The sequence below is a fragment of the Lissotriton vulgaris genome, chromosome 3_1 (assembly GCF_964263255.1).
Source record: "Lissotriton vulgaris chromosome 3_1, aLisVul1.2, whole genome shotgun sequence".
NCBI lineage: Eukaryota > Metazoa > Chordata > Amphibia > Caudata > Salamandridae > Lissotriton > Lissotriton vulgaris.
This window is the reverse complement of record NC_141689.1, coordinates 96787564-96799944: the sequence shown is the minus strand read 5'-3', so window position 1 is coordinate 96799944 and position 12381 is coordinate 96787564. Positions and strand designations below refer to the sequence as shown.

Sequence of the window (12381 nt, the reverse complement as noted above, 5' to 3'; positions counted from 1 at the left end):
AAGAACTGCATCCTTGTGGACAGGAGAGACAGATTGACATAAACAAAATTCCCAAGGTCCAGCAGGTAAAGGCAGCCTATATTTCCCCAGATCATTAAAATAACAGAAAGCCGTTAGTCTCCCAATATTAAAGGAGAAAAGTGTATAATCCCACTTTGAAGTGAAACAGAACCGGAGGTCTCAGGTAATAGGAACTTCAGATGTCTTAGCCCAAGGATATTATGTCTTCAAAGCTACACAACACAACAATCCTCTTTCAATTTACATGGACAAGGATTTCCTAGCCATTTACTCTACTAAGGGTGGGATACTGATTAATGCTACCAACAAATGAGGTATACATTGGCAGGTTTAACGTAGCTGCACTCGAAACAGCAACATTTCTAAAATTAGCCCCAGCCAGTGGTTAATGCAAGCCAGTTTACACAGAGCTGGGATATCAAAAGGTGACAGCAACATGTTCTATTTACCAACCACCGGTGGAACCAGGAGTGGGACTGAAATAATGTTTAGATCAAATTATATATTCCTGAATTGTGACAGGATCGGTAGAAGAAAAAAAGATGTGATGACACAAATGCCAGATGGTTAATATTGGGAGCATCGGCGTCAATCTCCCTACAATTGTTGCTCACGTCTCAAATATCTACCCTTAATCAAAATTAGAGCAGGTCGCGGATTCACGGATGGGTGGTCTCTGAGGAAGTATGAAGAGCAACAAAAGTAACTAAGGACCAACTCAGGGAAAACTGTACCACTACCTGCAACACAAAATATATGTTAAAAGCAATTAAAAACAAATACAGCTTACAAGTTTTAAATTAATTCTATAAAGTATGCTACACAGCCACAGAGGAGGCTGTTCCTTCTTCTACCTTGCCGCTAAGTCCTGGAACGCCCTCCCCCACCTCCGAACATCAGCCTTAATAGCGGACTTCAGGAAGAGACTCAAAACCTGGCTTTTCCACTGAGCCTACCAACCCAGTACCTGGATACCCTCACAGGTGACAATCTGCGCTTTACACTTACTGATTGAGGGTCTGTTGGGGTCAAGAGGAGCTGCTTTACAAGATGCTGTGGTTACCTGAAAGCAGATTGCACACACGTCGTTGTGAGCAAACAGCTGCTCTTTGGTGGCATTAGGAAGAGAGTTGATCTTTTTGGCAGCTTCCCTCCGCAGCAGAAAACTCTTCCAGCCTGACTGGGCCCGCAGCCAGACGTTCAAGTAGGAGTGTATGATAATGACCGAGGCGCCCATCCAGCTCCATTCACCAAAAAGGGACTCCCATGTGCCATATCCAACCACACAGACGGCCACCAGGAACTCCAGCACCCTGCTCACAGCGTTGACGTAATAAATGATCTCGTCCATCTTCTCCAAGGGGTTGTCCTGGAACAGCTCGACCATGAACAGGGCGTAGATAAAGATGGTTCCCATCACCTGCAGGAAGAGTTGGCAAACATTAATAGGATCTTGACTATTGAACATACAGCGCTCTGGCTGACACCAAAGATAAGAGATTCTCAGAGCTCAAACTCCAAGGACCAGGATTCAGAGAGTTCAGCTCCAATAAGAGTCTCCAGCACACTTTAATCCTTCAAAGACAAGTCCATAAAAAAGACAAATACTCATCTTCAAGGAACAGACGAGAAGCGTGTCACTCTAGGCTGGAGGCAAATGTTAGAATCAAAAACAAACATTGACATAATAGAATGAAATCAGCGTAAATAAGCATCCAGATAGTGGTAACCAACTACAATAGTTAAGGTATGGACAATAGCCTCACCTGCAGGGAGGTAAGCATGCAGCTGGAGACCAGAATAAGCAACCAGAAATCCATGTGGAAGAAGCGGGATATTTTGTATGCCATAAACGAGGGGAAAATCAACAGGAAGAGACACATACTAACGCCACGGATATGCTTCCAAGGACTCCTGGGGGAAAAACCAAAAGGTGGGACACTAGATCAGTTATCTTTTAGACCCTTTAAAATGAAGACAGGGGCAGTAAAAAGAAACACATAAAATGCAGTCACAACCTATGTGAATCCTTTCCTTCCAAGCATAACTGGGCCAACCTACAGGAATGGCAGGCCTCAAATTTACATTCAATACTACTGCACAGTCTCAGAGACCCTAAACACTGAACATGCAGAAAGGTGCAGTACATTCTTCTCCCCTCTTAGCTGTACTGTCCACTTGTAACATAGCTAGACTGTTCATCTAGAGGAGAGGCTGCTTTCACAGCTGGATAGACTAAGGGATGCTCTCTTAGATGCACTCTGGAGAGGGTTTTACTCATTCTGTGTAAGACCAGTGATAATAGATTACCAGATCACCCATTCAGGACTTCCTCCTTGTTTTACACCTAGACATCCTTGCTTCCGTTTCCTCGCGAGGTCCTACCCCCCACCTGAAGGCCTTACTACATCTTCCTGCATTAAGCAAGTGGGTGATCTCCTGCTCCCTCTTCACTGCCCTCATTTTGAGGAAATGTTTATGTTTTACCTGTTGCGAGACGCGCCCAGTGACAGCACGATGGGGTCCGTGATTTCAATCATGGACTGCAAGGTTGACGTCACGACGATGAACAGGATGATGCTGAGGAGGAAGGTTCGCTGGAGAACCTGAAGATCGAGCAGTCCAGTCTGGAGGGCCAGAAGCAGCAGGGTCACCCCTTCTGTGACTCCCCTGTAGATGGAAGGATCCTACATTATGGGTCACTCATTATAAACACTGAATACAAATACATCCATCTATTTGTTACTTGCATGGAGGCGGTTTTCCTTAGATTGATTCGTGAGCGCAGCGAATCAAACAGAATATAGTACCGATGATCAGTGGCCTCAGTTGATTTTAGAAACGATCCAACCTGCCTATTAAAAGTGTTTTTTATATATTTGTCCCCGGCACTCAGTAATGACTCCGTGGGGGCCTCCAGATCTAATTTCAGTTGGATCTTCTGGATGCAGAAATGATTAAGCGGGGGCCCACAGGTGTCAAAAGGTTAAGGACCACAGCATTAGACCAGGGAAGAGCAGTCTTGCTTATCTATTGCTAACAACCCAATACCAAGTTCACCCGTTAACCCATGACAGTACATGTATGCTTACAGTGTGCACCGACACCCAACTACCCTCAGAGAATGGCCAGAGTCACACATCAAGCACTCACTTTACCCAAACACTCCAGGGTTTCACCCACAGAAGAGAATCCCCGTCTCTCCATCTTTTACTGATAAACAACAGGAATGGCTTTCCCATACACAGACTCCACAGCCCTTTAGTTCCCAGGCACACAGCACATCCATAGCTCGGACAAACTAAACTATTCACACAGTAGAAAGGAGTACCGCAAACCCCAGAGAAGATTATGCCATATACTTCTAAATACCCACCCAAACAACATACAATGACTACCAGTCTCCTTTCATCACGCTCCAAAAGATTACGCCTCAAGATATTCATTCAGAAAAAAAATTAAATTGCTTGCACTGAACCTAATCAGCATAAAATACTGATATCTAACTAATCAGTTAATTACAAACACATTACACTCAGTGCACAACAGAGAATTGTATAGATACAAAAATGTGAACTTTGGCGCTGACAAGCACAGCATGGATACGCACACGTGTGTATGTATAGTACTACTACTAAAAGGACCATGCTCATGAACGAGAAGCTGTCCAGGCCTATTAAACATGGTTCAGAGGAACAGCTGCATGGAACAACCATCAGCGGCACTGGCAGTTTCTGCTTCTTCCTATGCTGTTGCCACTGTGTGCGTCTCTTTCCAATCCTAGGGGTAGCCGAAGCGAACATACGGGGGTCCATGTCAAGGCAGCTAAGCCAACTCAGCAACTCAAGGCTGTATATCCGAGACGCACCCTCCTGTATCAGCAACACCAAAAGCACCAAGAGACAAGGAACCCATACTTCAATGCCAGAACAGACAGCGAAACAACACCGCTTGAAAGACAGTGTGCAAAAGCAAATACCGAAACCAATACGCGCAGCACTTCTGGAAGAACGGGTTTCCAATGGGAGTGAATGGTGGGACGAGGAGTGAAGAATGCCTGATGAGAGCGCACTCACCTGTGCATCACATTGCCATTCTGGAAGGCACTAAAACCCACCAGGTAAAACTTGCAGAGATTGAGCAAGCCCAGAGCAAGGTAGGAGACAGTAAAGGTCAGTCCAATGAGGGAGTAAGGCGTAGCGCAGCACTCAGCAACACTGGAAAATAGAAAAAGAGAATAAACGGCAGTAAATCTCAATGGACCATAAACAGAACACAGATCAACAAATGCACAGCACACAGACACCCCTATACAATCCCTGCAAAAAGTGTTCAGCTTTATTCCATCATCAGGCTAGATCAGGCAGTGTGATTCCTGATCCCTAGTATTTATGAAAATGATGACTTAAAAGGCTTTGTATTTCAGCCATAGTTGTCTCTTACACTAGGGCCCTCATTACATGTGGCTGTGTCGCAGAAGCACACTAACTCCTGAGGGATACTGCCCTGAGACAATACAGGCCGGGCAGAAACTCCAGAGCGAATGATCCCAAGGTTAAGAAACGGGGTCCAGTTTCACAAGATGCTGATCCGCAGGAGGTATCTGAGAAGTGGCAGATGTACAGCCTGGCCCTGGCCAACACCCACTAGAGAAAAGACCTTAACTAGCCCTCACCAACCCAAATCCTATGTCCCTGCTCCTCGGGTTAACCTCTTCTGCCTGCTCTTGAGCAGTCCGATAATGTCAGAAGATTTGTCCAAGGGATCGGAGGGGAGGTGTGGGCTGAAGAACCATAGAAAAAGAACCAGACTTTGCCAGGTCTAGCCAGTTAGTCCCCATTTCAGGAAACTTAACGTGTACTTCTCAGATTTTTGTGCAGTATCCCTGCATCACAATCGGACACAATGATGAGGGCTCAGGTGTTACTTCAACTTTTATTATCAGGATTTTTATGGTCTTATTAGGTGAAGCAAAATTATTTTTCTCATGAATTAGACAAAAGACTCGTTCAGTGTACATTCTCAATTAACCCCTAAAAGTAGTTGTATAAAAAACTTTATTTAGCTCCTGCATGGGTCAATCACTGGCTTCCTGCAGAGGCAGAACCTTGTATACTTGAGGCTGAGAACAGGGACAATCACTGCGCGCCCTTCTCTGGAAAATATCATTGAATAGCTGAGTGAGTTTTCTTCGGACATCCCCAGTACCACCTTATAAATGCCCTAATAACCCTCAAAACTCCTAAACAACACAGGAAAGTTTATGGGGAGTACCCTCTCTTGCACCCTCGTCCTTTTCACCTGCTCACATAGATGTAACGTTTCAATAAGTTCCAAGGGATTCCATACCTTTTCCACTGAAGGTATCTGACCGACATGTACCTCTACCCTATCCCAGGTTCTCGGCTGTTGTGCATGTACTTCCCAGTTTTAAAGATCCTTAAATACCCGGTAAAGCACCATAGTCAGTCCTACAGCGTTATGCACATTTACAACTTTGCAACCTCCACAAGACTTGAAGACAGCATCCGTTAGCTCTCCCACTGGTTGTCCTGCAACTCTTTTCGGTCCTCTGATTTTCGTGGTTTTGGTTCCGATGAAAGAACAAGAGTATGGTTTAGCGCCTGTCTGGTTTATATTTGTCTGGCAGTGTTCAGCACCAGAATTTCATCATTTCTGACATGCTTTTAAGGAGAATTACTATCCGTGCTTCATGGGTGATCAAATCCGAGAAGGTGTCTATGGCATCCGAGGGCATCTGTGGTAGGAATTTGGAGGTTGGTTTCAAACCACTGCTCGGCGCCTGTTGCTCAATCTCAACTCTGGATAGTCTCTGAGTCAATGAGGTGGGGGTTGCAGGACTTTCCATGGAACTTTCTCATTGTAGACTTTCTAGTAGTTCTAATGCTGTTAAATCATTTACATTTAAAAGAACCATTTGTCTTTGACTGATATTTAGGAGCTTTATTTCCTTTGGAGTAGGTTTAATCTTATGGTATCTGTGTAATTTCATTTTGCGTATGAATTTGAATAAGTCTATTCTTGTTTGGGTATATTCCATGCGATCGTTTGGGCAAAAGGTGAGTCCTAGCTTGAGTACAGACTCTTCACAGGGTGTTAGAACTTTATTCGAGAGATTCAATATGGTCAGATGGTCTTGTTCTTCTACCATCTGGCTCTTCTTTTGCTCCTTGTTACTCTCGTCGTTGTTGGTTTTGCTCTTCCCCTTCCAACCGCCCCTTCTGGTTTGCCGGCCTCTTCTGGGGGTTTGTTCTTCCCGCCCCTCAGGCAATTCTGTCTGATGATGTTGAATTCCTGCTGAAAAGGGGTCTTCATTGATGTTCCAGAGGGGCCTGCTAATTCTTCACCTGACTGTTCTCCTTCAGTTACTTCAGATTCTGTACCAATGTTTTGCCTCCAGCAACAGGGGGTCCGGGTTTTCATATGCCAGGACAGTAAAAATACGCAGACCTCTTGGGACTTGTTGTACCTCTATATAACTTTGAAGACAGGTACCCTCCCACCATTTGCATATTTCCCTTTCATAGAGCTTTTCAGGTTTCATGTATTGATTAGTCAAGGTGCTTCTGACCTCTACCATCGGTTTCTGCGGAGGTTGCGTGATGTCTGGGTTTTTATTTTGAAACATCCCCGCTGCCGCTTCCCTGTGTCCTGCCCCTGGATGCCTGGAGGACTCTTTGTCTGGGACCCTGTTACCTTGCTTGTTATTTCCTGGACCTTGGAAAGACTTTGGCAGCCCCCTTTTGCGCCCTGGAAGCTCTGTGCTGCCTTTCTTTTATTTTTCACCCAGGAAAGCGTGCGGGCGGCGCAGTGCTGATGCTGCAGCACTTTTAGAGGGAATCCCCAGCGTAGGGATTCCCACCTGCCTTATGCGCTCTTGCGGGTGCCCACCCCGCTCCTTTTCACTTTGATTGTGCAGGGGCCCATCCTGCATTATGTCCGCTTGAGTGTATTTACTCGATCAGGTGCCCACCCTGCGTCTTCATTTTTAATGGATGGAGCGGGTGCCCATACCGGTTGCTATTTGTCATGTAAAGAGGGAGCCTACCTCTCATTTTTACCCCGGGGAAGTTGCTGCCGAGTCTCGCTGCCCAGCCACGGCCGCCCGGAAGTCAGGCAAGTCTGCCTGTGACCTGGGCGGGGCCGGAAGAAGGAGCAAGAGTTGCGGGGCTCGCATGAGCGATGGGAAGCCCCGCAGGAGAAGGAGGCAGCCTGGAGCCTTGCTGGCTCAATCCTGAAATCCCGGACCCGAGACGGGGGACCGGGTGAAGCGTGGCGCATGCTGCCATCATTGAGGAATCCGGCGGAGGGGGCCAGAGGCACATTGCCGGTGCCTGCCCCCGCCGCATTCAGAGGGAGGAGTCCCCTGCGAGAGGAGACCAGAGTCCTGCCCCCAGAGCCGGTGACTGAGGGCTCGAGGGGGGCGGGGTGGCGCCGGTTGAGGCACTGACCCGGAGCGGTCCCACCAGAGAGCGGGCCGCCCTACCTTTGCTACCCATGGCACATCAAGAGACCAGGGGGGCCCCTGCTTCTATTATAGAGGGCCAGAGGGGCCCCTGGCCCCTTGTTCCGTGCCCCAGTGTGGGGGCAAGTGCGTCTTCATTATTTGGTGGCATGAGTATCTACTGATCCAGTGTGCTCCACGGGGGCAGAGTTATTTTCAGAACCAGATGGTTCCAACGGCCCGCATATTTGATTTCTAGAGCCCGAGTGGATTCCACATTTTTTTGGGCCCCATTACTTTCAGAGCCTGAGTGGCTCCCAGGGACACCTCATTTAACGCGCCAGTGGTTGAGGACCAGTGAGAGCCCATGCCGCATTCTATCTTCTACAGCTGCCCAGCAAGTAGTGGGCAGCTGCACCGTTTAGGCGCAATGCTGGAGAGAGTCCCTGAGAGGGACAGAAGTGGCACAGAGGTGCCAGGCTTCCCCAGCTGCGCAGCACTTAGTGCCAGCTGCATCGCTAAGGCCGCCCTGTTATTCTTCTTCTGTTATCCTTCTCAGCTGCCCAGCAAGTAGTGGGCAGCTGCAACGTTTAGATTTTGAGCAGTGGCGCACATTTGACTTTCGCTGCCTAGGAAGCAGCCCTGACTTTGTGGACATAGGGCATTTGAGCCCCTTTTTGAGATTGCCAGTTGGCCAGGGGCATTATTACATTCATAGGGCGTCAGGCCCTAATGTAATTTATGTGCTAATGTGATTTTGATGCTAGGAAATGTATTGTGTACAGAATCGTCCGTTTGTGCACGACCTGACCTTTTTCTGCGCCAACGTAGCCACCCTATTTGATACCTCTAAATATGGTTTATGATTATGAGGTTGTTTACCTCTTTTGGTTTGTGTTGGGGAGATTATACTTCCCTGTGTGATTTACGCCCCTAGTGTGATTTATACTTAGGTGGTTAGGGTCTAATGTATTTAGACTTGTGGGATACTGTGCATAAAGTAGTTTATGTCACAGACTGATGCAAAGTACAGTGATTACCACGGTTTACTGGTTGTACGTTTTATGACCTATTTTACTTTTACCAAGTTCACCTTGTGATGGTTCTGATAGTGGTCCATGTGGCCCTGTCAGGTGTACATAATCCCTTGTAAATATTGCCCAATGCTAGTTGGCACTGTGTACAAAATGCGATTACTATTCTAATGTGTTTTGAGAACACAAAGGGTATTTTTGATATAACCTTGTGTGGAGTTCCTTTTGTAGTGTGCCTGGGATGTTGTTGCTGTTGTGTGCGTGCGCAAATGCTTTACACATTGCCTCCGGGATAAGCCTGACCGCTCGAGCCAAGCTAGCAAGGGGGTGAGCAGGGGTTATCTTTGGGGTGTAACTCCCTTGCCCTAACTACAGTGGTGGTCTCTGCCTGGCTTTGGTGCAAGCCTTAGCCAACCAGAGATTCTATTTCTAACATATACACACACACAGATACATACATATACACACACACAAATACACAAGAAACATCGAACAATGAACGTTCAAAACACTCTCTAAAGGTGAAGGAATTCAGAATTGGAAGCAAAAATTAAATTGAAATCTTTAACATGCAAGTACTGCAAAATGAATCTAGTATGGACGGCTGGCAGCCTCAACTGAAGCAGTTCTAGTTTGTACCGACAAAAAGAGGGCCTGCGTTAGCAGCAAGAACATGAATTTGATGTTGGAGTCTAGCATACTGCTTTCTCTTTTAGAAATAAAACAATTTTGAAAAGCTGCAGCCTTCCCATTAAAGCACGTTACTTACTTGTGTAACGATACATCTGTAAGAGACATTAGTTAGTGATAGATTCCTTACCTCAGAATATCCCCAGGCGTCAGACTGGATCCGGAAAGTTTACGTCTGCAGTACATGTGTGCGTCGGAAGGTGGCATCGTACGGCTCCGCGTTCATCGCTGGCGTCGTAGGTACCGAGATGACATCACGGAGACTACTTAGGCGCCACCCATGCGAGCTAACATCAGTTCTGTACACAACTTTCCGCGCTAGGGACGCAGAGCCATGCAAGAAACTTACCACTGGTGCCATGAAACTAGGGCCCTGAAAGGGATGACTTTAACCCAAGAAATCAGTTCGCAGAATGGGGAGGATGGGTGAGGCAGTAAGGAATCTATTACTAACTAATGTCTCTAACAGATATATTGTTGCACAAATAAGAAACTTGTGCATCTGAAAGAGACATGTTAGTGATAGATTCCTTACCTTACAATAGATACCCCAGCAATACCAACCCCGGTGGTGGGTCTGCGAACAAGATCACATCAGAAAGTCAAGGAGAACAGAACGGCCAAAGAAGCAGTCTCTCCAGACTTGACTGTCAAGGCAATAATGCTTGGTAAATGTGTGCAGTGAGGTCCACGTAGCTGCCTGACAGATGTCCTGCAAGGTAACACCGTGTCAGGGTAGAATGGGCACGCATCGCCAAAGGAGGCTCCTTCTTACACAATGAGTAACATGCTTTGAGGCACAGAACGACCCACCGAGAGATGGTCCGTTTGTGCACGATCTGACCTTTTTTGTCATCCACCCGGAACTGTTGCGTGAGCTTCAGATAGAACGAGAGCAAGCGTTTTGGGTCCAGATGGTGGAGCCTCTCTTTGTCTGTTGAAGGATGCGGAGGTGGAAAGAAGGTGGGCAAAGTGATGGTCTGCCCGATGTGGAAGGGCGTGACAACCTTTGGCAAGAAAGAAGGACGCGTCCTTAAAACCACTTTGTCTGGATGTACAGAGAGAAAAGGAGGTTTAGAAGACAGAGCCTGGAGCTTTTCTGGCAGTGGTGATAGCTACCAGGAAAGCCTTCTTTAGAGTGAGAAGACGTAAGGGACAGTTATGAAGTAGCTCAAAGGGAGCGCACATCAGATAGGTCAAGACAAGATTTAAGACCCATTGAGGCATTATGAAAGGCACGGGAGGAAACGTGTGTGTAATGCCTTTCAGGAAGCGATTAACAACCGGGGATTTAACAAGAGAAGGCTGATCTGGAAGCCGCAGAAAGGTGGAAATGGCCGAGAAATAACCGTTGATAGTGCCCAGAGCCGAGCCCCGATGGGCCAAAGAGAGAAGGTACAGAAGGTCCTTGGAAAGAGGGGCAGAAAGGGGATCCACAGCCTTTGCTGTGCACCATGCCACAAATTTGTTCCACCTGCAGGCATATACCGTCTTAGTGGAGGGACGCCTGGCTGCCAGAATAATATCACAGACTTCAGAAGGAAGGTCGAAAGCGGTCAACTGTCGCAGCTCAATCTCCACGCATAGAGGTGGACACTGGGCAGGTGCGGGTGGAGCACCGCCCCCTGCTGCTGCGACAGAAGATCCTCACGTAGAGGCAGTCAGATCGGGGGATCGATCGCCATGCTGAGTAGCTCGGGATACCAGTATCTACGTGCCCAATCCAGAGCCACAAGGATGACTTGGGCCTGGTCGCGCCGAATCTTCTTCAGCACTCTAGGCAGAAGTGGTATAAGGGGAAAGGGGTACAACAGACTGCAGCTCCACTCGTGATAAAAAGCGTCGCAGAGCGAGTGACGCCTTGGAAATTTCAACGTGGCGAAAAGATCTAACCAAGGCTCTCCCCACTGCAGAAAGAGACCATGCGCCACGTCAGAGTTCAGATGCAATTTGTGATCCATCATGCACCGGCGGCTGAGTTCGTCCGCCCTGGCGTTCAGAGAACCTGCAAGGTGTTGAACCACCAAGGTAATGCCTTGATGTTCCAGCCATGTCTAGAGGCGGAGAGCCTCCTGACATAGGGTCCACGACCCCACCCTGCTCTGTTTGTTGCAGTACCACATGGCAGTGGTGTTGTCCGTGAACACCTGCACTACACTTCCCCGGACAGAGGGAAGGAATGCTTTCAGTGCAAGTCGGATCGCCCGAAGCTCCAAAAGGTTGATATGGAGCCGGAACTCCCCCAGAGACCAGAGGCCTCTGATCTCCGCCTCTCCCATGTGGCCGCCCCATCTCAGGAGGGACGTATCCGTCACCACTGTGTGCTCCAGTTGGGGAAGGGAGAGGGATCTGCCATTGACCCAATCGCAATTTGTGGGCCACCACTGCAATTGTCGTGCAGTGCCCTCAGAGATCTGGACGTGATGGGACAGGTTGCCCTGATGCTGTGCGCCCACTGGAACTTCAGGTCCCACTGCAGAGCCCGCATATGCCATCTAGCATGTTGCACTAGCAAGATGCAGGAGGCAATTAGGCCCAGGAGCTGGTGGATCATCCTTACTAAAACTGTCCCAATTAGGGTCCCAATTAGGGGCAAAATTGTCCAGAAAACCAGGCAAAGGCGGTGGTGGAACAAACTGAAATGAAATGAAAAATTACACTTGTATAGCGCAGATCTACCCGGAGGCCTCGCAGCGCTTGTGACTGATTGCTTAAGGCGAGCTCAGGGTAGTTCAGCAGGTCTTGGCAAACAAGTGAGTTTTCAAAGCCTTTCTAAAGGACATACGGTTGCTATTGTCTCGAAGAGGGAGAGGGAGAGAGTTCCAAACTGAACTAACTGCGGCACCAGGATCGGAGCCGCGGGAAGCCGGCAGAGGTCTCTGCGGCGCTGGAGCCGGCGGCGGCAAGGGAGGGCCCTCAACTGGGACCGCGGGTCCCAAAGGCACGCCGGTGGGAGCCCGAGGCCTGAAGAGGAGGTCCATGGCTGCACGAAAAGCTTGCACCTGGGCAGTAGTCGCAGACGGAACCGGATAAGGTGGGTAGGCCGCGGGACTCACAGGTTCCAAAGGAGCCACGCGGTGGAATCCCCGGCCCCCTCATCTGCGTCTGGAGACCGACGAGGGGGGAGGGGACGTCGGAGAGTGGAAACGCTTCTTCGACTTCTTCTTGTGA

General features: G+C 48.3%; 1 protein-coding gene across 1 annotated transcript in view; it reads right to left on the bottom strand.

Moving 5' to 3' along the window:
* LOC147726022 (RING finger protein 145-like) overlaps positions 1-12381 on the bottom strand; it is a 91289-nt gene that overhangs the window by 13603 nt on the left and 65305 nt on the right. Inside the window, exons 6-9 of the mRNA XM_086960137.1 lie at positions 4098-4238; positions 2509-2691; positions 1788-1935; positions 1085-1441 (exon numbers count right to left, since the gene is read on the bottom strand). Of these exons, the coding sequence (XP_086816263.1) occupies positions 1085-1441; positions 1788-1935; positions 2509-2691; positions 4098-4238 (829 nt within the window). The remainder of the gene's footprint in view (positions 1-1084; positions 1442-1787; positions 1936-2508; positions 2692-4097; positions 4239-12381) is intronic.